The 24,826-nt window shown below is 34.4% G+C and overlaps 2 protein-coding genes across 5 annotated transcripts; both read right to left on the reverse strand.

Annotated features, from left to right (window-relative positions):
- Positions 1-1,565: 1,565 nt before the first annotated feature.
- Positions 1,566-4,451, reverse strand: LOC108195016 (probable metal-nicotianamine transporter YSL7). Its single transcript, XM_017361957.2, has 6 exons — positions 3,934-4,451; positions 3,649-3,812; positions 3,446-3,543; positions 3,236-3,370; positions 2,953-3,142; positions 1,566-2,857 (listed from the first exon to the last, which is right to left on the reverse strand). Exons 1-6 carry the CDS (start codon positions 4,298-4,300, stop codon positions 1,775-1,777), a joined length of 2,037 nt encoding a protein of 678 aa, XP_017217446.1. The 5' UTR covers positions 4,301-4,451; the 3' UTR covers positions 1,566-1,774.
- Positions 4,452-5,332: 881 nt separating this feature from the next.
- Positions 5,333-23,529, reverse strand: LOC108204426 (uncharacterized). Of its 4 annotated transcripts, none has more exons than XM_017373845.2 (26): positions 23,307-23,448; positions 23,151-23,226; positions 21,263-21,857; positions 21,052-21,176; positions 20,868-20,962; positions 20,476-20,715; positions 19,519-19,609; positions 18,458-18,506; positions 17,941-18,006; positions 15,430-15,572; positions 15,103-15,173; positions 14,804-15,007; positions 14,648-14,686; positions 12,992-13,099; positions 11,909-11,998; positions 11,575-11,650; positions 11,034-11,130; positions 10,879-10,948; positions 10,182-10,358; positions 9,981-10,103; positions 8,525-8,608; positions 7,452-7,636; positions 7,086-7,224; positions 6,954-7,013; positions 6,692-6,763; positions 5,333-5,870 (listed from the first exon to the last, which is right to left on the reverse strand). In XM_017373845.2, exons 3-26 carry the CDS (start codon positions 21,829-21,831, stop codon positions 5,757-5,759), a joined length of 3,087 nt encoding a protein of 1,028 aa, XP_017229334.1. In that variant the 5' UTR covers positions 21,832-21,857; positions 23,151-23,226; positions 23,307-23,448; the 3' UTR covers positions 5,333-5,756. The 4 variants fall into 4 exon arrangements, with proteins under 4 accessions (XP_017229334.1, XP_017229337.1, XP_017229338.1 ...); XM_017373847.2 differs by having other exon boundaries at positions 5,613-5,870; positions 14,813-15,007; XM_017373848.2 differs by lacking the exon at positions 17,941-18,006 and having other exon boundaries at positions 23,307-23,529.
- Between the last annotated feature and the right edge of the window lie 1,297 nt (positions 23,530-24,826).

Here is a 24,826-nt window from a genome sequence, read left to right on the forward strand (position 1 = left end):
ATATATAATTTGTATATTTTTTTGTATATGATTATATATATTCCACCCCGAGATGGTGGAGGAGGAAATGTACTAGGAGTCTGAAACTAAATTGCAGATCACTGGAAAATTTATAGATGATTAGGAGTATGGTTATAATTATCGGAAACTAACAGCTTGTATCATTAGTTGTCTCCCTCAAAATAATTGTACACATTGTTTTGAATTTTCTTTTTAAATAAAAATTTAACATCTATATTCTTTTAAAAAAATATGTAGAGATATATTTTTATATTTTAAATTACCAGTAAAAAGTCAAATGATAATTCTTCAGAATATACCGAGTATGTTTTAGCGACTTTTCACCAAAATTGTATACAATAAGAACCAAATATAATTTTATCAAATATTCATATTTGTGGATAAATTACTAATATTTAAGTCTTTTTTCGTTTTAGTCAATTTTTTATATATAAATATTTTTGGAGTACAATATAAAAAAGTGAGGTATAATAAAATTATAATTTTCAAAGTATACATGGAAAAATGATAAATTAAAAATACAATCTAAGATATAAAATTTAAAATCACTTTAACTACAATATGCCAATTTCCAACTACTTTATCTCATCAATAGTTTATGTTGTTAATAATATTATTCTTCCTCTATATAATATCTTAATATTATACAAGTTGACTTGAACTTAATAACTTATACAAAAATATGTATATTATATTTAATTTTACACTATTCTTATAGAAGTCATAAAAAAATATTAAAGTACAAAAGATATTCAATATATTGTTTCATCTGTCAGTGATATATTATTGTTTATATATTGTATCATATTAAATAAAAGAATTTATTGTTTGTTTGTCTTTATTTTATATTTAAGATGATAAAATTATAAATTGAGATGTAAAACTTGTAAATAAAACAATAGGTTAAGGAACTGAAGACTGAGAAGAGCACAGGTACATGAGGATAGATTAAAAAATTAAAAAAAAGGAGCGTTAATAGATTCCAGTTCATTCTGTGCAAATATCTGTATCAGTTTCTGCACGCCTATCATTACTCTTCTATGAATTTTGTTAGAGAGATATTCTGGTTAATTTTGACTAATTTTTTCTTAAGTAAAAAATAAATTTGAGAAATTTAGAAAATTTTATTCTTGATTTGGTCCGCCTTACATGGAATTGTGGGTGAGAAAAACCAAACCGAAACCATAAAACTAAACCGTATAATTTTGGTTCGATTTGGTTTAGTTTTTTTCAAAATTTCTGTTAGTTCGTTTTTTCGGTTTGAACCGAAAAAAAATATCGGTTTAGTTCGGTTTTTGATATAATATTTTGGTTTAAATCGAAATAACCAAATTTTTATAAATATAAACATTATAATTAATGTAATTTTTATAAATATAAACATAATAAATATTCTGGTTTAGATTTTCAAGATTAACTATATTCCAAATTTTAGTAAATAAATATAACTACAATTTTATTAATGTAATTTTTTTATAAATATAAACATTATAATTAATGTCTTCAGATGTATAAAATCTCATGATGGTCAGAACTAATAATGATGATAATTAAAAGTCCATTTATATATGTATTTGATTAATTAAAATGGCTAGAATAAACTGTTTCCAATTTTTGAACTTGAACCATCTGCTAGTACTAGAACTTTAGAGAAAAGAGAAGGATCTTTAGCTTTAGCTTTAAACACAGTGCATTAATATATATACATCTTAAAGAATGCAGAAGCAACTGTTGAATTATTCAGACTCTATCTTTAGCTTCCCAATAGTTTGTCCACTCTTGCATTGGCAGCAGCTGATAAGAACCTCATGCACACAGGAGGCTTTAAACCAGCCAAAGCCAAAATAGCTGCAGGAATACCCCAGAGTGAATCACCACAGATCATACCAGATGCCACAGCTGGTGCATAAGCCCTGGCCTCTTTCTTGTCTTTCAATTCCCAGATGAAGAGGATCAAGCTTCCGACGCACATGTCTATGGCAAAGTATGCTCCCAGATAGAATGGGATTGCCATGCACATTGGACTAGGAATGAACCTATAGAGCCTGTACTTGGTTTCAAACTTCCTCAACAACTCGACGATGATGTTTATTACTATGGCAGCTATGAAGAAGCCAATAGCAAGGTTAAGACAGTTCTTTGGGAGAGATGAGAAGCCTTCTACTCCAAGAAGGGCAATACCACGGTACATCAAGCCGTATGGCGCTGGATATGAGCCCTCGGGATCACCTACACTGAAGGCTTTGTAGAAGATCCAGAATACCAGAGGGGTTATAAAGCATCCCATGGCAGTTCCAAGAATTTGGCTGAAGAACATAGCACGAGGTGATGATAAAGTGAGGTAGCCTGTCTTGAAGTCCTGCATAAGGTCAGAGGCTGTTGAAACAATGCTCATCATTAATCCGCATGAAGCTAGACCAGCAAGGACACCACCGTCATTAAGCCCAACCCAAGAACTGAATATTAGGATAGCAAGTTTTCCGTAGTTGGAGGCTAGAGACCAGTCACTGAGACCACAACCATAGGCATTGCAGAAGGCCAAGACGGGGGCTATCAAGTAAGCGACGGCTATGTGGTACCATTTTAACTGAGGAAATATATGTGGCACCACAATGATAGATAAGAGTGCCAAACCCAAATAACCACCTACAGCAACTGCATTTGGAATTTGATCTTTCAAGAAATACTCTTTTCTTCTCTGTTGGTCTAAGTTGTCATCTGCTTCCGAGGCCTCGGAAGATGCTTGCTTCTTTGCAAAACTAATGATGGTTGAAGTAAGCATGTAGACAACATGAAAAAGTCCATCACCAAGCATCATTGATATAGCTATGAACACCTGTTAAGATAATATGAATATTGTTATACATGTACATCACACATAGATAAACACAATGCAAATTCAGTTAAGAGAATGTATATAGATGAGCATACCCTGTATCCTTGAATGCCATGGAGGCTGCTTGCTGGTAAATCAGCTTTATACCAGTCGCCTTTCTTAGCTTCAATAGCCGGCCACATTATACCCCATGAGAGTATACCTCCAATCAACAATGATATATTGACCATATAAGGACATATCATACCAACACCAATATATGTGGCTGAAAAATCAAAATAAAACCTGCAACAGAAAGTTAATCGTATTAATGTTACGTCTCAAAAATCAGCCAGAGAGGCCAATTAGTTTAAAACTCTGCTAGAGAACTAGTATTACTTCTTAGCATAAGCTTTGAGACCAAAGGTAGGAAAGCTAGTAAATCCACAATTATCTGCAGCTGTCCAGAACCACTGAAAGCATGCCCAAGCAAAGCTAGCCCCAGACCACTTGAAGAGCGAATGAACTTGTTTCCTGCGTTGCAAGACAATCAAATATTGATATCAGAAATTAACAGTAAGAATTCAAATAATGTGTTACAGTACTTACTTTGCTTGCTTTGCTCCTTTAGGAGTGTGGAAACTGTTGATCAGGTAGGCAGTCGCAGTTCCACTGGGATACGTTAGTTTATACTTCAAGATCATCATCTGTAAAAAAAATCCCAAAATTCATATGATAATTGTAATAGAAACATAATATTGATCAGTGACCAATCTGAATAATGATCATACAAATATTAGTAATTAGTCTACCTTTCGTAGAGGCACAATCGTGAACAGACCAACAAAGCTAACGAGGAAGAGGTAGCCCATAATCCAGCCAAGGGAGAGCGCCTTGACGTTGTTTGGGGTGTTCCCTGCATCAGCCTGGGCAGCTATAGTCTTACTCATTCCCAATAAATAACTTGCAGTACCACCTGACAAATATGCACAAGTAAATAATCAAACAAAATACGTTCTGACATGTCTAAAACTGCCTAAAACAAAATTGAAAAACATTAATAAATCACAAATCAGAAAACAAAACCAAGAACATACTGCTAAACGCAATCCCAGACGACGCAACAACACAGGTCTGAACAACAGTATTCTCCTGTCGCGTAAAAGGCTGCTTCAAGAATCCACACTTCTCCGATATTGCAGTCCAGGACTTGATCAAGGCGTACCCCAACAACCCCGCAGCCACATTCAACGAAGGAATAACACCAGTTGTCAGATTCAGCTTACAGACAATGACATTAAAAACCAAGCTCAGACCAAAGCTAACAGCAATAGCCCGAAACGTCAGTTGATTTCTCCAATGTGGTACTTCTGTGTTCTTAAAAGCCTCTTCCTGCATCGAAGCCGTCTGATCAGAGCGGTGATCGTCACCGCATTCTTCTCCCGATGCGTTCCTCCTCACCATGATGGGCAGGCTTAAAACGATTTTAAACCTGAAGAATATATATAACTTGTATACTTTTTTGTATATGATTATATATATTCCACCCCAGATGGTGGAGGAGGAAATGTATTAGGAGTCTGAAACTAAATTGCGGATCACTGGAAAAATTTATAGACCGATTAGGAGTATGGTTATAATTATCGGAAAACTAATAGCTTGTATTATTAGTTGTCTCCCTCTAAATATAGTCATTTTACATGTGTAATATCTTATTTTGACTTTTTTTGTTGGGTAAATATTCGGGTTTAATTTTGACTAATTTTTTCTTAGGTAAGAATAAATTTGTGAAATTTAGAGAATTTTATTCTTGATTTGGTCCGCTTTATATGGAATAACTAATTCCATGTAATTATGATTATATTTAGACCAGGTATCTGTCTATTTTTAATTGGATTTTAACTATTAATAATATCCCTAGTTTCAGAAGAAAAAGAACTATTTATAATAATATCCCTCATTCTCTAGGAGTATATAACATATTTGGTGAAACAAATACTCCTTAGTCTTGTCTATAACGGTAAAAGAAATGAAATCTTATTAGAAAACCAATTTCAGAGTTTAATTTCTTGAGAAAAAATACTCTTTCCCGTTGTTTACATTGTACTATTCAGTTTCTCATTTTATTTGTCTCATAAATATTATCCAAATATAAATAATTTAGTTTTGGAAAATAAATAAGTGCTTATAATAAAGTCAAAGATGACATGCAAGTTCAGAGGCATGAAATTAATATTGTCCAAACATGGTAACCGTACCAAGAACAATTTCAATGAAGTCAATTATCCAAAACATTGTAATTGTTCCCCCAGACAATTTCAATCACTTCGCTCCCCTATATCTGCAAGTTGATGTCATCTATCAAACCTGGCATCTACCTTCTTAGTTTATAATAATAATTAAGCAAGCTTTAATCATCTTATAAAGACTGCAGAGCCAGATAACTCTCACTCCAAGCTCAAGGCTGAATCAGGGTATTTAAAGGAAACGAAAAAAGATACCAATGGTAACAAAACTTTATAAAGCCCTCAAGTAACCAGTTGCCACATACTGAGTAACAAACATAACATACAAGAATCTAACAAAAATAGGAAGCCTCATTTCTTTATCTTTTTTCTGGAGAGAATTTTTTTGCTGAAAGCTAATTTATACATGATGATGCACCTCGTGACAAAATCAATGGTACAGTGATCATGATTACCTAAACTGTAGATAATGATGTCATAGTTCATTTACATTTGCATGACTAGCTGCTGACAACAACATTTTATGATAATAAGCACCTGCCAGTGTTTCCTTGTCTCTATCATTTGTATCAAAACTGGAAGGCGGGCTTGCTCCGCGATATTAGGACGATCTCTTTGAGGTCAAGCTGTCAACTACTCTGCTCAACTATTGTTTATGTCAGTATCTGCTACAACTAGTTGCCAAAACCGAAGGGTGATTTTCTTCTGCTTCCGCCTTCACCATATTGTTCGTTCCATTTTCTTAACTCATTCATGCTTGCTGCATCAAACGCAACTGAAGGCCCCACCTGCAAAGTAACCAACAAAGTTGTCAGTTTTGCATTGAAGTGTGCTCTTGAGTATAATACATGTGTCTCTATCCACAATCCACACACTTATCTCTAATAAAATGTTAAAAGTTGTTTGCCAAATATTCACAACTGTAAAATAAATTAATCTATAAAAATTATTCCTGCACAATCTGATATTCAAAAAGATTTCTTTAAATAAGAAATAAAATCTCATTGTCTTGTCAACTAATATACTATAAATCTGTAATGCTCAAATGGAAATATGAAATTAATTACTCAAGACATCATCCAATATCCACAACTAGAATGGTCAGATATGTTTATATATTTTCCCTCTCTCTAAAGAATGGAACCGGATGGATACACGACCTTGTGAACATGATCAGAAAAGATTAAAATTTTGTGCAAATAATACCAAAAGTTTTCACTTATTTTCATGTTAAATTCAAATTCAAAAAAAAAAAAAAAAAAAAATGAACAATACATGACGTAGAGAGCTTCTATAAATTGATACTATCAGGACAGGGAAAATTATTTTGAGGTAAAAAAATACAGTATAATATATAGGATACCCAGACTAAACAAGTATACTATTTAAACAAACAATTGTTTATTGAACATGGAACTTTTAATGTAGAAATTTTTCAGAGTAATGCAGCTCAAATTCAATATAATTGAACTAGTGAGTCTGATATTATAACTTCACAGGTCAAGTTCTTTAATGGATCTTCCAAGATCACTTGCTGCAAGGTCTAACATACATAAAGCAAACAAAAATTATTGAATTCTCAAAACTTTGGTAAATCATGTCAATTCACCTTGGCTTTGGATTGAATGAAATCATCCAAATTTAGAGGTCTCAATATAGAAGCCACGTCATCTTTAACTCCCTGCGAAAAGAAAAGGAAAAAACTGTTAACAAAATACTGTATAAGCTGGAACAAATAGCAAGGAAGGAGAACCTTGGCAAGACATAAACAACAGAAGCATAATATTTGACACTCCCCCCAACACACACTTGGGAAAAAACTGACATACTGCAAGGGTAAAAAAAACCTTCAGAAGATGGCAACAAATTACCTTCCGTTCTTTCTCTAAAAGCTCCTGTACTGGTCTATAAGCTGCAGCTCTACAGAGATTCTGCGAAATATAAAACTATGAGGGCTAGTACACAGAAATCCAGATAGCCATTAAACACAATCGGTGCACTACCTTCAGATCACTCCCAGAGTACCCTTCAGTTGCATTTGCAAGTTGTTGCATCTGGAATTCAGGCTCTAGATCCTCTTGATCAAGAAATATTTTAAGTATCTTCAGACGATTTTCAGCATCTGGCAAATCCACATAGATCCTACATCAAAACTGACTCGTTCAGTAAAAGAGAAAATTATTGCTTTAGTCGTTTACATATCCGATTGACTCAATATTCACTTATAAATACTTTTTTTAAGATAAAATATAGGTGGCATCTCTTAAATTTTAGGTATCTTTAGCAAGAACATAGATAGAAATTAGAAGAGACTTTAAAAGAAATAAGCAACCGTCAAAATACAGGTAAAGAGTTCTTAGTCGTTTGACCTTCTAGGTAGGCGACGAATGACAGCATCATCAAGGTCGAATGGTCGATTCGTAGCACCAAGGATGAGTATTCTTTGACTGTCTTTGGTTCTCAAACCATCCCATGCTGCCATAAATTCATTGCGCATTCTTCTAGTGGCCTCATGCTCAAAAGAACCACCACGAGCACCAAGCAAGCTGTCAACCTGTTCAATGTGCAATGTTGATGAGTTAATCTAAGAGGAAAATACTTGCATCAAACAAGGGAAATTGTATAAATTGCAAAATTAAATTTTGGCATGTCCACCTCCGTAATGAAAGAATTCAAAAAAAATATACAACCAAAGCAATGAACGGAAGAACTATCGTGTTTTGTACAAAATATACATGTAAGTTGTGGATGCCTGCATGGTACCAAGAAGCTATTAAATGGTAACCATTTGACATATTCATCCAAGAATCAGATTAGATTTCTTTGTGGCACAGACTCTTACATTACAAACATACAACTTATCAATGTTAACAAGATTTGTATATACCTACTAACAATAATTGTTGATCTCAAATACAAATACATCAATAAATATTATCACAAGCCTCTATATGATTGACCATGTGGATAATGAGATTACAGATATATTACAACACACAGTTACAAATTGCTGGCATTCCTGAATCCTGACTCAAAGACACAAACCAACCATCATGTTTCATACGTCAGATATATGCAAGCATAAGATGTATGTTGTTCATGGTAGTCAACTAAGTATTAACATATTAATCAAAGACTCGGATTAGTTGTCTTTTGGCACATCTCTGACAGTACAAATATATAACTCTCTACTGTGAACAGTAATATCTGACTATTTAGTTGAACACTGGACACATATCAATGAATATTGCTGCATGACTATATAATCAACTGTGACATATATCTATCAAAAAAAAAAAAAAAAAAACGGTGAGACATATACAACGAGTTTGAGATTTATAATAAGTTGTGAGAGACATCAGCACTGGCTAGCACTAGATTCAACTCTGATCCAAACATTATACGAGCCACCCGAACAGGGGAATTAGTGCAAATTTCTCACCTCGTCAACAAATATAATTACAGGGGCTAACTTGCCGGCAAAGGAGAAAAGGGCCTTTGTTAACTTTTCTGCATCCCCAAACCACTGTACAAAAATAAAAAGCAGAGAACATAAGTTATACTGCTATAGTCAAATTATCTTGTAAACAGAGTAATAAAGTGAATGGAACAAATCCATTGACAAGATGTAAAAGATGCGGGATGAAATTTAGTAACATGCACCCATCAAGATCAACAATTTCCTTTTAATATTATTAGTAAAAAACTAATAGGAAAATGCACCAATTGAAGCAGGAAATGTAACTAAGGAGACTGATACAGCAATATTATACTGTCAGAAATCAATGGTTCCTGTCTTCCTGAGATTGTTTTCAGTGTGTTTTTGTGGTTTTCTATAGTTCTAGAGTAAGAACAGGTAGAAACAGTAGAATTTACACAAAGATTTAGGTGTTATTATTCAGAAACAGAGAAGAACATATCAGAAATGTAGAAAGATAACAGCAATCAGTTAGAAACTCAAAGAGAGACACAGTTTTGAAGCGAGAAACAGTAAGGAGGGACCATGTGTGTTAGTGGAACAGTAAAGAGAGAGCATGTCCCATTTCCATATATTCCAAACATGCTCAAATATTACAAATTTACAACTGACTTGGTATTTATAGGTTAAGTCTTGTAACCAACTCCGAGAAGAAACTAATGGCCTTACTGTCCTACAGTGCTAATAGTACACTCTACTAACTAGTGCAGTAGTGCCTATTACTATTAGTCTATGTTGTTCTTGACATATACCAATGGAAGATAAAGGATTCCAACTGGCAAGTGCTAGCATTTCCCAGACTTTAAGTAGGAGGTACAACTTTAGTAAGGCAAACTTTGAGTTGGATGGATTTATTGAAATCATAAATGTTGATTTTTTAGCAGTTAGCACCATAAATTTCTCGATATACCAAGTTTTACTTTTATCATTTTATTAATAGTTGTACCTTGTTTATAATCGAATATCCAATTTACAGTTATTATGCAAGGATAACATTTTCATACGAAAATGAAACTGCAGGGTCATGGGCATCTAGATATAGAAGATGTATGACAGAACTGAAGTGTGGTCTAATGCCACCAACAATCCTGGAATGACAAGGCACAAGCAAGGTGCAATATTTGACCAAGGAATATTCCAGCTAAGCAAAGGGCAATTTTCTCTGTTTTCCAGGAGAAGAAGAGAACTAATGGTGTTGAAATGTCATCAGAAGTATCAAAAATAGTACCACTGCGCTACATTGATATAAATTTCATCATAGTAGTGAGTAGTCAAATGATAGAGCCTAGAGGAGCCAAAATGAAAGAGGAAGGAAAAAACATAAACACCAAAATTCCTAGCAATAAAGGTATGAATGATTTTAGAGTTCCCCTTTGTCCAAACAAATACATATAGGGACCAAAATTCATGTTAAGAGTACCTTCGATGTTAGTGTGGAACCAGTTATGCTGATAAAATTTGCTCCAGCTTCTGTTGCAAGTGCCTTCGCAAGGAGGGTCTTTCCAGTTCCCGGAGGCCCAAAAAGCAATATCCCTTTGCAAGGCTGATAGAGGCCTTTGTATTGTTACACTAGGAACAATTAAGTTCAGAAAATAGATATAAGAAAGAAACAATGATATACCCGCAACAAATTTCCTCGAGAAAAAAGCTCAGGTCTTCTCATCGGAAGAATGACAAGTTCATTTAAGGCTGTCTTCACATCTTCAAGCGCACCAATATCATCAAACTTCACACCAACTTCATCAGGAGGAACAACTGCTGAAACAAAGTTGGACTCATACTCATCCTTAGCAAGATTCTGCAAAAGTTTAGGCATGTTAGCACTAAACATAATTATCAATATATAAGTCAATAAACCCAAAAGCAGACTGTTAAATTGGCCCTCCATTCCACAATAGAGGACCTTGCGAAAACCTGTTTAATTTTATGTGATCATCACATAACCAATATTTGCTAATATAATTTAATATTGATGGTAAAATTGAAACAATAATAAATCTCATTATATACAAAGAAACAAATGAGACTCTTTCCATAAAGGAGTATCGTTCACAGTAATTTAGGAACCTAGGACATAAAAAATGCAACTATGGCTTTCCTTTGAGGCTGACATAATATAGATCAAATTTATGCTCAGGCTTAATGAGTATACTATGCGGCAGGAACATATATATCATTCACGTATTCGCGCCTGGCAACCCGCCTAAGAGAGTTTGTACGACCAATATTTATCACATGTTATTATTGTGATGACATCTAAATTTGAAAAGAGAAAAAAACAATACATTCTTTTCAACCACCAACAGCAAAAATCATACCTTTAGAGTGTGTGAAGGCTTCTTGGATATCAACTCCTGTTCCTTCAACCTCGATAGTGCAATTTCAAGGCTTCAAAGAAATCACAGCTATAGCCTATAAGCTTAGGATGTAATAAAAGTTTCTATTGGATGTACACAATTGTTGGAAATAGTACCTCTCTTTAGGTAAATACAATTTTTCCCCTTTTATCAATGGAAGAAGACAGGATGACAAGTAATGATTCTTAGCCCATCCAACAACTTTTTCAGCTTCTGCAAGTAAAGATACAAAGACGACGAAAATGTTATATGCAGCAACTATTGTTCACATCAAACATTTCTAACCACCACTAATGAAGTATTGGAGACTAAAGGTTCCATGATAGTAAGAGAATAATGTTTTTACCACAACAAATACAGAGAATAGTAACTTCCCAAAATATATTAAATGAGGTTAAATTTAGCTGCGTAGGCAATTTGGAACAAACTAGGATACACCTCAACAGGTCGGGGCACTATTAGTGAAATGCTCATTAAGATAGATTACTGAGACAAGGTGGCTTTGGACAGATTTGCATGCCATCCAGAGTTTGAAATTCCAATTTCCACCACATTTACCAACGTTTTCGTCATAATTCATGTACAACACATTTATCAAGGTTCTCATCATAATCATTATGTAAAAGATCTACCTGCGTAGATACATTTGTTACTTACTGCTCTTTGTCAGTATTACGCCATCAGCGTTTACATGCAAAAGGTCCACACACAGCAGCCCATTTTCCTCGAGAACCTAAAATGCAAATGTGAAAGTACAAAAATTCAGAAATGTTTCCTCACATAGGAATATGATACGAATAATACAGCACATGACATCAATTCATGAAAATTATTTGGGTAACATGTGGCAATTGACCACCAACTACAATTTTTAAGGTTTAACCACCTTCACCAAAATATGATTGTGGGTGGCGAATTGACAAAAAAGTAGAAAGACCAAGAAATTCAATATTTTAAATAAAAGTTATTTGGCATTATATCTATATCACACCTTATGTAGCTCCGTTATATTGCTCCTCGATATCACAATTCTCCTGTCTTCCTCAATTTGCTTATTAAACGTTCTAAGGGGATCTTCCTCCTACACGGGAAAAGACAAGTCAAAAAATTATTGGAAATACAACAATATCAATCCCATTTAAAAAGAATCAACTAAAGATTCCATTTATACATGTTGGCCCACTGTGAGAAACTGAAAAGCCTTCAGTACTTGCACTAAAGAAGTAAAGATGGGAATACCACTACTGCAATTTTTAAAACAAAATAGCAAAAATCAATTGGATACTACAATTGCAGGTCTACTGTCCCGTCTCACTTTTTAATTGTCTTCACTGGTGATACAACAAATGGTAAACAACCTTTGCAATTATGCATCACTTCAAGGAAGAGAAAAGGTATGCAGTATGTATGTATGTATTAGCTTTGGACTTGTACAATGCATAAAATACTCTTTCTTACTAATTTTATATACTTATTTAGTTATCTGTAGTATTCGTTTTGGATATACATCTTCTAATTTTAAGATTTTTTAAAGGGTAATAAATATATTTGCTGTTAATTTCTTATAGCATTTAATAATACTTTTCACATTACTTTGTATTTGTGGGATTAAAGTTTTAGTTATAGCAGCACTTGATCTTTGATATTCAAAATGTAATGTTTATCTTGTCGATATTTTTGGTCTTACTTTTATCAGTAAACAATTAGAGCCATTTGAAATGAGAATGGTACATTTTAAGGTTTTTTAGAGTTTCAAAATTAATAGTTGTAATTTGCTTCTGGCCAAAAAAAATATATATTTGTAATTTGCATTTTTAATAGGTTTCCTGTTTTTCTAATTCTAAAATGTGTGAAACATGGTTATATTTAATTATAAGAATTCCTATGTACTGTTTGGAAACTGTTTTGCAGGTTTTTGATAATGTGTCCAGCCCAGGGTACCACAATAACCTCCTTGGACTATAATAGATATAACTAATAACTAATAAACATAATTGAATAATTAACAAAAGTAAACTTCGAGATGGTTTAAACATATCATAATAAACAGCAAACAAGGCAGAAATAAAATTACCTTGGGAGGATGTACTACCATAACGTTAGTAAATAGCTTATATATTTCATCATCTTCAGATTTCTTTGCTGGTTTTAGTCCCTCCGTGAGTCGCTTCAGAGAAAGTGGCTGAAATTTAAAACATCAAAACAAAATAAAGATACAGTGACTACTGTTTATTAAAGTCTGCAACTAATAACTGACATGTACTGAAGCATGAGACAATGACTACGAAACTACACCATTACAAGGCTATGGGCAGACTTTTGTGTATTATAGTCTGCAACTAATAAGTGACATGTACTGAAGCATGAGAAAATGAATAGAAAACTAGACGATTAGCAGAATATGGGCAAACATGAGGCACGTGTGTGACAGTCATATATTTGTCTATTACTGAGAGGTGAAACATTCCCAGAAGGCCCAAACTTTAGGAATGATATGTATAGGGTTAGGCCATAACTTAAAAACTTCTGTTATTAGTTAAAACTGGACTGCACTATTCACTTGCTTACAAGCTTTGATATGAACACACATTTTTTAACTTCAAAGACGAGTACATATTGTTAAAGTTGGTCTAAAAGTACATGTTATATAATTTATCCTCACATGCCATATACATTTAACGTTTCAATGACAATAGCTACAAAACAAAAGTTTGTAATATATATTGTTGAAACTGGACGGCACTATTCACTTGCTTACAAGCTTTGATATCAACACACATTTAACTTCACAAGTACATTTTGGTCTGAAAGTACATGCTATATAATTTATCGTCACATGGCATATACATTTAACGTTTCAATGACAATAGCTACAAAACAAAGTTTGTAATACATATTGAATATTTCAACTTATATGATATCTAAGCCATACTATCCACCACAAACCATGTGGCATCAAAGCCATCTAATACATGACCTGGAACTTTCCTCTTCCAAAGAAATTTAATTTACTCTATAAATGAGCAAAGCTGCAATTTAATTAATGATTTTGATTTTTCTGGTGTGTGCCCATGGGCAGACACTAACAACCACTTTTCGATTAGGTGTCGGATTTTTATTGGCTCCAATCTCATTAATAATGATGGCCCCCTGCATGCACAAAAATCTCCACTAATAAAACTTTGCCACCAAGTAGAAAGTAGTTGTTGGTGCATGCCTATTGACAATGGGCATCCACTAGAAAGACCCTTCAATTAAAATGTTCCACCTGAGCTTTAAACTATGAAATAATGACCCTCGGAAAATTCTCATACATAAAAAAAACTAGTCATATAGGATGCTACCCTCACGCTGATGCAGGACAAACAATCTACAAAAACAATAATAAACAATCTAAATAACCTACAAATATTTTCTAATAGACCCCGTACAACATATTGTCTGCTCATAAGCAAAAGACACATAATATAACTAAAGCTGGATTAAACTATCATATTTACTAACAAACCACTAATACTGACTGCATAAATCATTTACTAGATAGTAGATACCCATCTCTGACATCTTATAATAAATATAGCAACAATACCGTTACGAGAAAAAAGAACAGAAAAAGATAAATTAACGGTAAAAGAGGGACTAATGACATAACAACAAAGTTTGGGATATTGGATAACAACAAGTCTTTCAAACATCACTCAAAAAATATTTGTACTGTCACAAGCCTTACCAGTTTGGCAAGACGGCCCAAATTCGGAAGTATCATTGTCTGGCCACAGAATAAAAAGGAGTTAACAAATAGTGGCATATGAATTAAGAAAATAAAGTCTTAAAATCATAAATACAAAGGAATAGTTGACATCTTCTCTCAAACATAACCACATACCGAACTTACATATTTTTCTTTCTCCTTTGACCCTGTTTCACCTTTGTTCTGTCCACAAATCAAAACCACAGGTCCTGATACCTGGTCAAATATTTCCTGCACCTTTTGAGCAAATGCTTTCCTGTTTGCCTTTGTAACGGCCCTAGACAACCATATTGAGAAGTCTGGAAAATAGACAATAAGAGGTTGCACAGAATGCAAGACCTACAAAATTTGTTATAAAAACAGTAAGGGGAAAAATAGCTATGGATTAACACAGGTTGAAGACTTGTAAATGCAACTAGAGAAGTTGTAAATACCTCAGAGAGGGCCTCCATCGCCACGTAGCAGTCTTCTGCTTCAGCATCAAGATCATAAGTGATGTCTTTAGCTGTCAAAAGGCCAAAAGAAATTTGTGAATTTTGTTCAACCTATAGGTTAAATATACATACCAACAGAAAATGCAGACATCGAGAGGCCCAATAAATGTACAGGACTCGACACTAAAGATCAGTAATGCCAACAATCATGAAATGAAAAATAGACATCACGCTTATGCTACAACTAAAAAAAGAATAAGCAAAAGTAGTATGTAACCTACTTATGGACCATATTGTTTTCTTTTTAATTTGATGCCACAAATATACCTTGAATCCAATGTAATGCATGGTTTGCAGAGATTTTGTCACTGCTTGCATCTCCTGTTTCCTTCTCACTGTTCTCCAACAACACTAGAGCAACATTTCCATTCATTTCACACACCACACCACGCTGTCCGGTAGACAATGGCCTGAACATATCTTTGAATGTGTCACAATTGCAATCTATGAACTAAATCCATTAAGACGCTTCAGAATATCACTAAACCAATTTTCCGCAGAAAGCATACAATTAGTATACAACCTAATCTGGATACGGGTATATATGAGCACAAAAAAGGCAGGTGAATGATGACAAAAAGCAACAAGCCAACAACGAAAAAAATTAATATATTTTAATTATCATCCCGCGTGCCCGACATATATACATATATGAATTCTTGGCTAATAATGTAATTATGTAAAGTAGAAATGTGAAAAACAAGTAATCATATAATAAGCAAGAAAAACATAAGCTACGCTGACTCAACTGCAAAAAAATTGATTACGCCAACAATTTCCAATCCATGTATGTGAGGACTGAAAAGTATCGGGATTGCGACATATGTCCAAAGAATGATCTCAGTTTTGATAATCAGAGTCCGCATGCTACCAATAATGGGGAATCGCAATGCTGTATAATATATATATATATAATCTTATTTTATAAATTAGGCTCCCTATCAAGTGTTGGCACCTGATGTTAGCTCCTACTTATATTAGTCGTATAAAATAACTGTGAAGAGAATTGGAAAAGCATATATACTTCAAAGGCATACACTACATGTACGCAAACTTGCAGAATAAAGTTAATAGTACTAGAACTTAAGGCAAAACATTCTGTCAACTTCAAAGTATAGCAAAAACATACGCAATCAACATAGCATCAAAGATATAGATCAATACTAGATGTTCTTACAGGATAAAAATATTCACTGGCAGCCTAAGCAAACAATATTAAACCAATTGTGATGGCACTAATATCTACATTCTTTACATTCTCATTTCTTCCAAAATCAATTTTCCAATCAGTTTTACAAGTAGGGATGGAAGTCTAGGTGCGTGTTCTTAGATTCATAAACTATTCCACTAAGTAGCACAGAACAGATTAAATTGATGGAAGGGAGGCAGAAATTGAGGTTGGCCTAATCTCTCTCACTCTATTCCACATTATTATGTTTAAACTATGACCCAACCTATTAAAAACATCTCCAAAAGCTTCAATGATATACTATGGCTGGTACTGTCATACTGAGACGAAACAATATTAGAAGAGCATAATCTGATGAATGACAAATTTCATTAACAATAAATTTTGTACCAAAATAGATGAGGAAAGGAAATAGAAGATTTAGGCTAGGTTTTAGTTAATATAAGCACCTTATTACTCATGTATTAGTCACGTAAGAAAAATTGCTGGTAGAGAACACGAAATAAAAGGGAGATTTCTGGTAAGAAAATTCCTTCCATAGATGCATGTACCATGATATAGGGGACAGAGAGGCCTTCAACTGATGAACGGAGAACATTCTGGACCTTGTTCCTCTTACAAACTCCTCTCCTAACGTTTGACCCTTTAAGTTAATACTCCTCATGAGATTACTACAATATGCTTTAATTTTATCAACCTGTGACATGTCGTTGCTTATAATTTCTGGTTTGTTTATTAAATGGAAACTGATGCCAGATTCGTCCAATATATTCAGATAAATTCCTTTTTAATTTCAGCACAGGGTTGTTTCGAAATTTTATAATTTCAGCCTCTACCTCATCAAATGCAGAAAGCATTTAATTTTTCTTTCATGCTGTAATTCCTTTTATCTTTGATCCTATATTCCTATGCAATTTTCTGGTATAGTTCTAAACCTATAATTTCAAGGAGGGCAAAGGCAGAACAATTTTGTTGACTACATTATATATTTTCTGCAACATAAATTTATTTCAACAATAATAAATTAAGTATTATACATATGTACCAACTATAAGCCAACCACAGTTTAGTAAGTTTGGGACAGTTGTAAAAAAGAAAATGGGGCTCATAACACATATCAGACTTTTGTGTGTAAAGATATCTTGTGTTTTTCACGCATTTGGGTGGGTTGGTTGTCTCGTGTAGAAATCATTATCATTACTACTATATTAATAAACATCTCCAGTATAATTTTTCCACACATCACCACAAAAACCCTTTTGATGCCACTTTTCCACCTCGAGAAAAAGAATGCCCAAAACTATTACAAGATGCTCATTGGAAGCAACTTACGATTGTACAAGTTCTAAGAGGCTATGCGGTAAGGAAAGGCCATGACCACACTGGTTTATGTACCAAACAAGATAACAATGGAATCAATTTCTTGCTGCGGCACAAGGAGGAAATGCAAAAATCTTTTCGATATATTAAGCTCTTGATCCGTATTTCTAAGTAAATCATATTCAGTAAATGCAGTTCGATTAAAGTACTGAGACCAATAGGTTGACAAAAGATTTCCTTCCATATGACCCTATGACTTACCAACCCACCTGCCATGGATAACTGTATAAGCATTAGTTGGACCATCAGACGTCGGTATCTTCCCCAATTTGATCCTGTGATGCATTTGATGTGTCAATAAGTAGGTTAGCTATAGTCGTTTAGTTAGAGTCATTGACGTTTTGTAAGCTCGATAGGGCTTTTCATAAGATACAAATGAAAATCCCAACATAATCCCATCCCTCCATCACAGGCTTGCCACTGGGTACAATTACTGAATCAGCATTCGAGTAGCTTGACTCTGCTGTGTTTCCCAGTAGTAAATTACAACATAAATTTTATGATAGCTGCGACTAAGATAACAAGGCTTATATCTAAGCCCAAAAGTTGCACAACTCATTCCGAAGTTCTTAATGTGTACTAAACAAATTCTAAAGAGTTTCAAGTTCAGATTAACAAAAAAAAGAACGCCATCCAAAAACATACAAGATACAAACAAAAGAAGGCTATGATCAATATCGAAAAAGGAAAGATTTCATGATGATGCAGTATGAAGAAGATAATGACCTGTTATCAGCTTCAGTGCGAGAAGGCCCAACATATTTAACTCGATCCCCTGTTTATAAAAATTGCAAACTCATAAATATAAATAAAACTCATAAATATACACACACACACACTACGCCAATAGTGTTCGTTTTCTTAACCACAAATCAACTTCGACATGCTACACGTCCAAGACACCAGCTTTCTCTATTGTATACTTCCAAATAGTCACGTGTTTGTAAATGGCATATTCAATCATATTGGCCTCACTACAGCCACACTAGCCCCCCCCCCCCCCCCCCCCCCCCCGCGGGTGCGCACCATTCTTGTTAAGAATGCCAAATTTTATTAACTGGCTAGGTAAAAAGAATATTACCACACCTATCAAACTTACATTTCTCAGAAAACAGATTATTTCCAACTTTCCACACACACAATACCCAAGCTATTTACCTGACCTGGGAAAAATGCTTAAAATATCCATCAATCAGCCTATCACATTATACCTTCACCAAAAAAAAAACTATCTTTTTACTAATAATACTTCTTACGCACTGATCTTATTAAAAAAAATAATGCAGGAGACAGAAAAAATAAGTCTGCTCACGTATGCTCTTCTACTGCTCCTAGCAGCGGTGTTCTAAAAATCCCCGATTTAACCGATTAATCTCCTGCAAGGTCGGTCACCGATTCGATTTTTGAAATCCGATTAATCCTTATATATATTTCTTAATCGAGGTATATATGATAAATTATTAAAATTAAAATACTATATTATTACTTTAAATATGAATAATTATAGAGTTTATGAATGTAGTAAATATATTAGTTACTAGATAGCTAATATAATAATAACTAAATATTAAATAATATTTTAATATTAAAACAAAACCGATTTTCACTCCGATTAATCCTTCCAATTAATCCCCGATTTCCGATTAATCCCTGAATCGATAGCTCAACCGATTAGGTCTGATTCCCGATTTTTGTAACACTGCCTAGCAGTTAGATTAGAACAGTACAAAACAAAAACGATACTAATCACAAAATAATGTTGATCTAAATACACTATGGGTAAATACCTTTCTTCAACTGCCTCTTGGGTTCATCAGATGGCTTGCTGGCCTCTTTCTCCGGTGATTCAGGTGAACTTTCAGATGTTCCCATGACATTCTGCCAAAAATGTAATTCAAATATTAAAAAGCACCTCCAGCAACTCTATGACAGTATCTCTAAGAAACCATTAAAAATCAGCAGTACATATTTCTAGATGCCACATGGTTTAACTGTTTATACTAGCTGAAATCTCTCGCAACACTTATGACTGTCTCATCTCTGTACAATCAACAGTATTATATACTACTTCAGGGTGGGGGGTACAAATCCTATTATAACCCAAGCTCCACGAACAATCAATACTATTCAAAGTACTTGCCTAACAAATTTTCATCTGTCAAAAGTCAAATGTTATAGACCAGCTCTCTGCCATAAACATTGCACATCCAGTAATGGAGTTGAAAAAATCTCCAAAATACTCTAAAAAGAGGCAAATGTTCTTTTAACAAATAAATCATCTATATAGGTTCACCATATTTATAAGACAAACTTGCAAAATATTATATAAAAAACGGTTCATATCATAAGTATTTACTTCTAGAAGAATATGTCAGCTCAATATATATTATATATCATTAAGTGATCGTTATAAACCTCCTTGGCTGCTAAATTAAACTTGGCAACAATTACTAAATCAATAACACAGAGAACTTTCAGTTAAGGTGTAACAAACAGAAGACAAGAAATATGTAGTACAAGCATATTAAAATTTGAAGGATTGAGAATATAAGTGAAGAAGTATCAGATACAACAATGTGAAATGATTGTGCACCAAAAAAAAAAACATAAATAATTGATACCCTGTCTCTATCTCCCCCAGGTACAAAGCAAATTAAAAAAAAAACATCACCACAATTTCCCTCTTCCACTTCAGAGCTTATATTTAAAAAAAAAAAAAATCAAGCTTCAGACAGATATTGTACCTTTTCAAAGTCTTCAAGGTGACCAGGAACAAGCTTGTTCAATGCTGCCTCAACGGCAGCTGCCCGAGCATCAAATCCCTCAGCATCACCGTCTGACTTTGCCTCCCCACTGCTTGTCCAATCTTCCTCATTGCTTGCATCATTCTCATCTTCAATCTCTGTGTCTGAAGTAGTTTCCGCGCCTGATTCTGCATTATCCTCATCTGATTCGCTTTCAGATAAACATTCCTCACCAAAATCCTACACAAAACAACAGGACAATCATAAAAAATATACTAACTTTTAGAGATATCATATAATTCAAATTCTTCATACTGGCTTACTGAGTATGTAGACTTTTTACTTCATATCGTATGAAATGTGGGGAATGCTTATTTAATTCTGCAACTTACATAAGGTGCGAGAACACTGCTGTCAAGTACTAGCAGTGGGACTTGTAAATCTTGTGCAAGGGCTCTAACTACTCTTTCGCGATACAGCTCAGTCCCTGCCAAATCAACATGTCATGTCATTGAACTTGCAAAAACAAGTAGTAGGAAAAAACACCAGAAGGCATGGGTTGGTTGCACAATTCACCTGGAATGCTCTGCAGTAAAATTCTACCACTAGATGAAGTTAAACCGGAACCATAAGCTGCAGCACAGTCCTTGTGCTTCAAGTGGGAAGCAGTACATTCTACTAAAAGTTTTTTTGTGTGTTCACTGTAAAACATTAACATGTTTTATTGAATATTATATATTGGCCAAATGTGTAGAAGAGAACATTTAGTATAATGGTGAGCACTTACTGAAGGAAATAAGGAAACGTTTTCCATGACACTGTTATCTTATCCCAAGGAACGATTCTCCTTGAGAACTCCTTTTTAAATTTCTCTCTTCTGCTCAAAAAAGGGTATTCCTTTCTCTTATTCTCAATAGTTATCTTCTCATTATGGAGCCAGTCCTTTTGATCTTGCTCGCCAAGTCTAGCATGCCCATCAGAAAGACTGATATCTCCATCGAGCTTTTCGGTTTTTATTTTATCACTACCAGTGTCGGATACATCCTTCAATGGCACACACTTATCCTCATTTGCATTTCTTCCATCACCTTCTGAGCTATAATACCGTAGCCAACTACTGCTCCAATTGGCATTAGATCCAACACGCAATTTTGTATTACCACATATAACATTTCTAAATAAAGATGAACTTGATATATATCTTCTCGTTGAAACACTTCGGGATGAGCAATTTGATAATATGGCTGTATGCTTGCAGCAAGTTCCAAAACTACGATCTGAACCAGCTACATGCTTGTACTGTTGAGAGATCAGGCCCCATTTTTTATATTTAGAGTTTAATTTCCTTGCATACATTGCAAAAGTTTAGGCCGAAGAGATACCTGATGAATAATAGAAAATCGAAAAATTATTATTATAAGATTTAGGCGATTAGAGGGTGAAAAAGAAATATATATCGCATGGTCGAACTGGTTGTTAAAAAATTTAAATAGCAAGACAGTGAATTTCAATTGAAAATGTCCGACTTAATTTAACAAATTCTACAATCAAATTGTGTTCTAAATAAATAAGAGACGATGTATAAAATAAATATGTGTATTACACATCAGATGACAATTTAATGTCTAAATAAACCATAACATAGGCAGTGTTTGGAAGTTAGAGGTTTGGGGTATAATTAGAGCTTTGGGGTGTTTTACAAGTTTGACCATTTCATTCCGCTAATGTTAGTGCGTGTTAGTTAGCGGATTGAAATAAAGGCTTGGGCTCAAAAAGCTCTACTTTGAGGAGCTTTTTGGGTTAGAGGTTTTGGTATGTGTTATGGAAGCTAATCAAACAGCTATTTACCAAACAATTTTAAAGAAACCGCTAACTCAATCCGCTAGTCAAAACATCTATTTCAATCAGCTAGTCAAAACATCTAATTCAATCCGCTAACAGCTAACCACCAACTGCTGATTCCCAATGATTCCTAAACAGGGTCATAGTCCCATGTCAAAGTGTTAGTTATATATTACTAATATGTCAAAACTAAACAGCCAATCTGTAGTTAAATCAAAAAATTAATATTAAAATTACAATTATTACCTGCACACTAAACTACAAGCTGCGATGACAGACAGTACTGGATATCCACAAAATAATGTTGTCATTCTAAGCCTTAGGTCTCGAATATATATATTAACACCCGCATATATAAACCTCTGAGAATGTTAACTTTCATACACGCCTCTGAGAATGTTAACTTTAATACACACTTAACAAACTACTGTAAAAGTATCACTACCAACACGAAGAATTCCTAATAATAAAATATCATACAGAGCGAAATATAAATATACATATACAAAATTCATATTCTATCCAGTTAACAAGAACCTTGAAGCGCTGATAAATGAGAGTATCTAAAATTTTTCAGATTATAACATCACCGAAACAAAACCAAAAAAAACAACTAAACTATTAGACATTTCACATTATCCGCCTCCCTCCCTCTCTCTATCCTACTGCAAGAGCATCACTGCCAACAGAAGAATCGCTACCAGCAAAAATTCAAAAGAAACATAGATGGATAAACGTACAAAGTTCATATTCTATCTATTGCACAACAGCTTGTCAGCGCTAAAAAATAACTATCAGAAACGCATTTTTCAATGTTCAATCGAAATTAAAACCTGAAATTAATCAAAATGCGAGAGCATGAGCTGTTGCGCCTCGGGAAGCGTGAAAGAAGGAGATTTCCAGGACGTCCTGTAAATAGGCACCGAGAGAAACGAGTTTAGAGAGAGAGTGAGAGAAGAGTGAGAAACAAGATCTAGGTTTAGTTTTACCAGTGAATTCACGCCTGAGCTGATGGCAATTAGGGGCGGCTCTGTGTGAGTTTTGCGAGGATTGAAAATTTGTTGAATGTTTTATATAATCAAATTAGATGATGAATCACCACGAGTACTGTTTATCATTTTTCATTATTTTCTTCTCTGCTTATAATAACCTAACGGAGGATTTTATTGGGAGTCTGCTGTTTATCGAGAATTCGAGATGCATGGGGTATTTGCTTGTGACCGGATGGGATTTTTGAGAATGTAAAATCAGTATAGAGGTGGGCTAGGCCCAGTACACAAACTCCCATCTCTCACATTTTTTCGAAATAAAGCCCATCTCTCACATTTTTTCCATATACCAACATATCAGTAATCAGATGTGATCTCATGCGGCGTTTTTTTTTTTTTTTTTTTAAACATGTCGGGCTGAGCATTCGATCGGTTCGTTCCAGAATCGGACCGAATCGAAAGGATTGAAGACCGAACTTTAAAAATTTCCTGGATCAAACCGGACCGACGTTTGCATAAGAACCGAACCAGATCCAAACCGAAACAATTCGGTCAATCCGGTTCGGTCCGCCAAAACCGAAGTTTTTTCAAAAAATTAAATTAAGCTACATCATAAAGAAAACCAACAAGCATGATAGATGAGAAATGGAGATAATCACCATCAGTCCACCACAGATCACTCCGTTGTAATTTGTAAACCGAGGTTTATATCCACTTTAATCAGTAAATTTCATGTTGAGTTATATTCACAGTCTCACAGGCCTTACATATTCAGCATTCACTTTAGGATATGGGGCAGGGATCAATAAAAGTACCATAGATAGCAATATAGTTCCACCAAGAACACCCAAAACACCACAACAAAAGATCCTGGGGTTTTATGTATATTAATAAAGAAGACAACTACGTGTGAGCGTTGATAGATATAACGGCGCCGCAGATTACGTATGCTCGATTAGGTTTAGACAGTCGGCAGTCGTATAGATATTAGATTTAGATTGAATGAGTGTATAACTATAATATGTTATATTGTTGTTAAATATATAAAATAAAAATATTATTTATATTGGGTCTTTTAAGTATATGCCCATGGGCACACACTAGTAACTACTTTTTGTTGAGGTGGAGGGGCCTTTTACTGATCATGGTTTTTGTGCATATGCAGGAGGTCATAATTATTAATGAAGTTTTGACCAATAAAAGCCCTCCACCTCCATAAAAAGTGGTTGTACATATAAGTTCGATTTATATTATACATATAAGTTCGGTCTATTCGGTCCAGGACCGAAGTTTTTCGATGGGGACCGGACCGGACCATTGTTTATCTTGGTCCGGACCGAACCTTCAGAAAATGAGGACCGAACCAGACCGAAATTATTCGGTTCGGTCCGGTTTTTGGGTTTCGGTTCGGTTTTGCTCAGCCCAACATGTTTCTGTTTATAAGTCAACTTCGATGAATGCATACCAGACGTAATATGAATACATATAGGAGAAAATTGGGAGCGTGGTGTCGACATCGA

Source organism: Daucus carota, chromosome 1 (assembly GCF_001625215.2).
Source record: "Daucus carota subsp. sativus chromosome 1, DH1 v3.0, whole genome shotgun sequence".
In the NCBI taxonomy this organism is placed as follows: Eukaryota; Viridiplantae; Streptophyta; class Magnoliopsida; order Apiales; family Apiaceae; genus Daucus; species Daucus carota.

Bases quoted from the DNA above. Each gene is read 5' to 3' on its own strand.
- LOC108204426 (XM_017373845.2), bottom strand. From the start codon at position 21,831: ATGTATGCAAGGAAATTAAACTCTAAATATAAAAAATGGGGCCTGATC. The intron at 19,610-20,475 runs GTACAATATCTG...CATTTTTGGCAG, and splicing joins ACCTTGAAGACTTTGAAAAG to AATGTCATGGGAACATCTGA. The intron at 10,949-11,033 runs GTACTATTTCCA...ATTTCTTTGAAG, and splicing joins TTGTATTTACCTAAAGAGAG to CCTTGAAATTGCACTATCGA.
- LOC108195016 (XM_017361957.2), bottom strand. From the start codon at position 4,300: ATGGTGAGGAGGAACGCATCGGGAGAAGAATGCGGTGACGATCACCGC. The intron at 3,371-3,445 runs GTAAGTACTGTA...CTTGCAACGCAG, and splicing joins AAAGGAGCAAAGCAAGCAAA to GAAACAAGTTCATTCGCTCT. The intron at 2,858-2,952 runs GTATGCTCATCT...TTATCTTAACAG, and splicing joins ATGGCATTCAAGGATACAGG to GTGTTCATAGCTATATCAAT.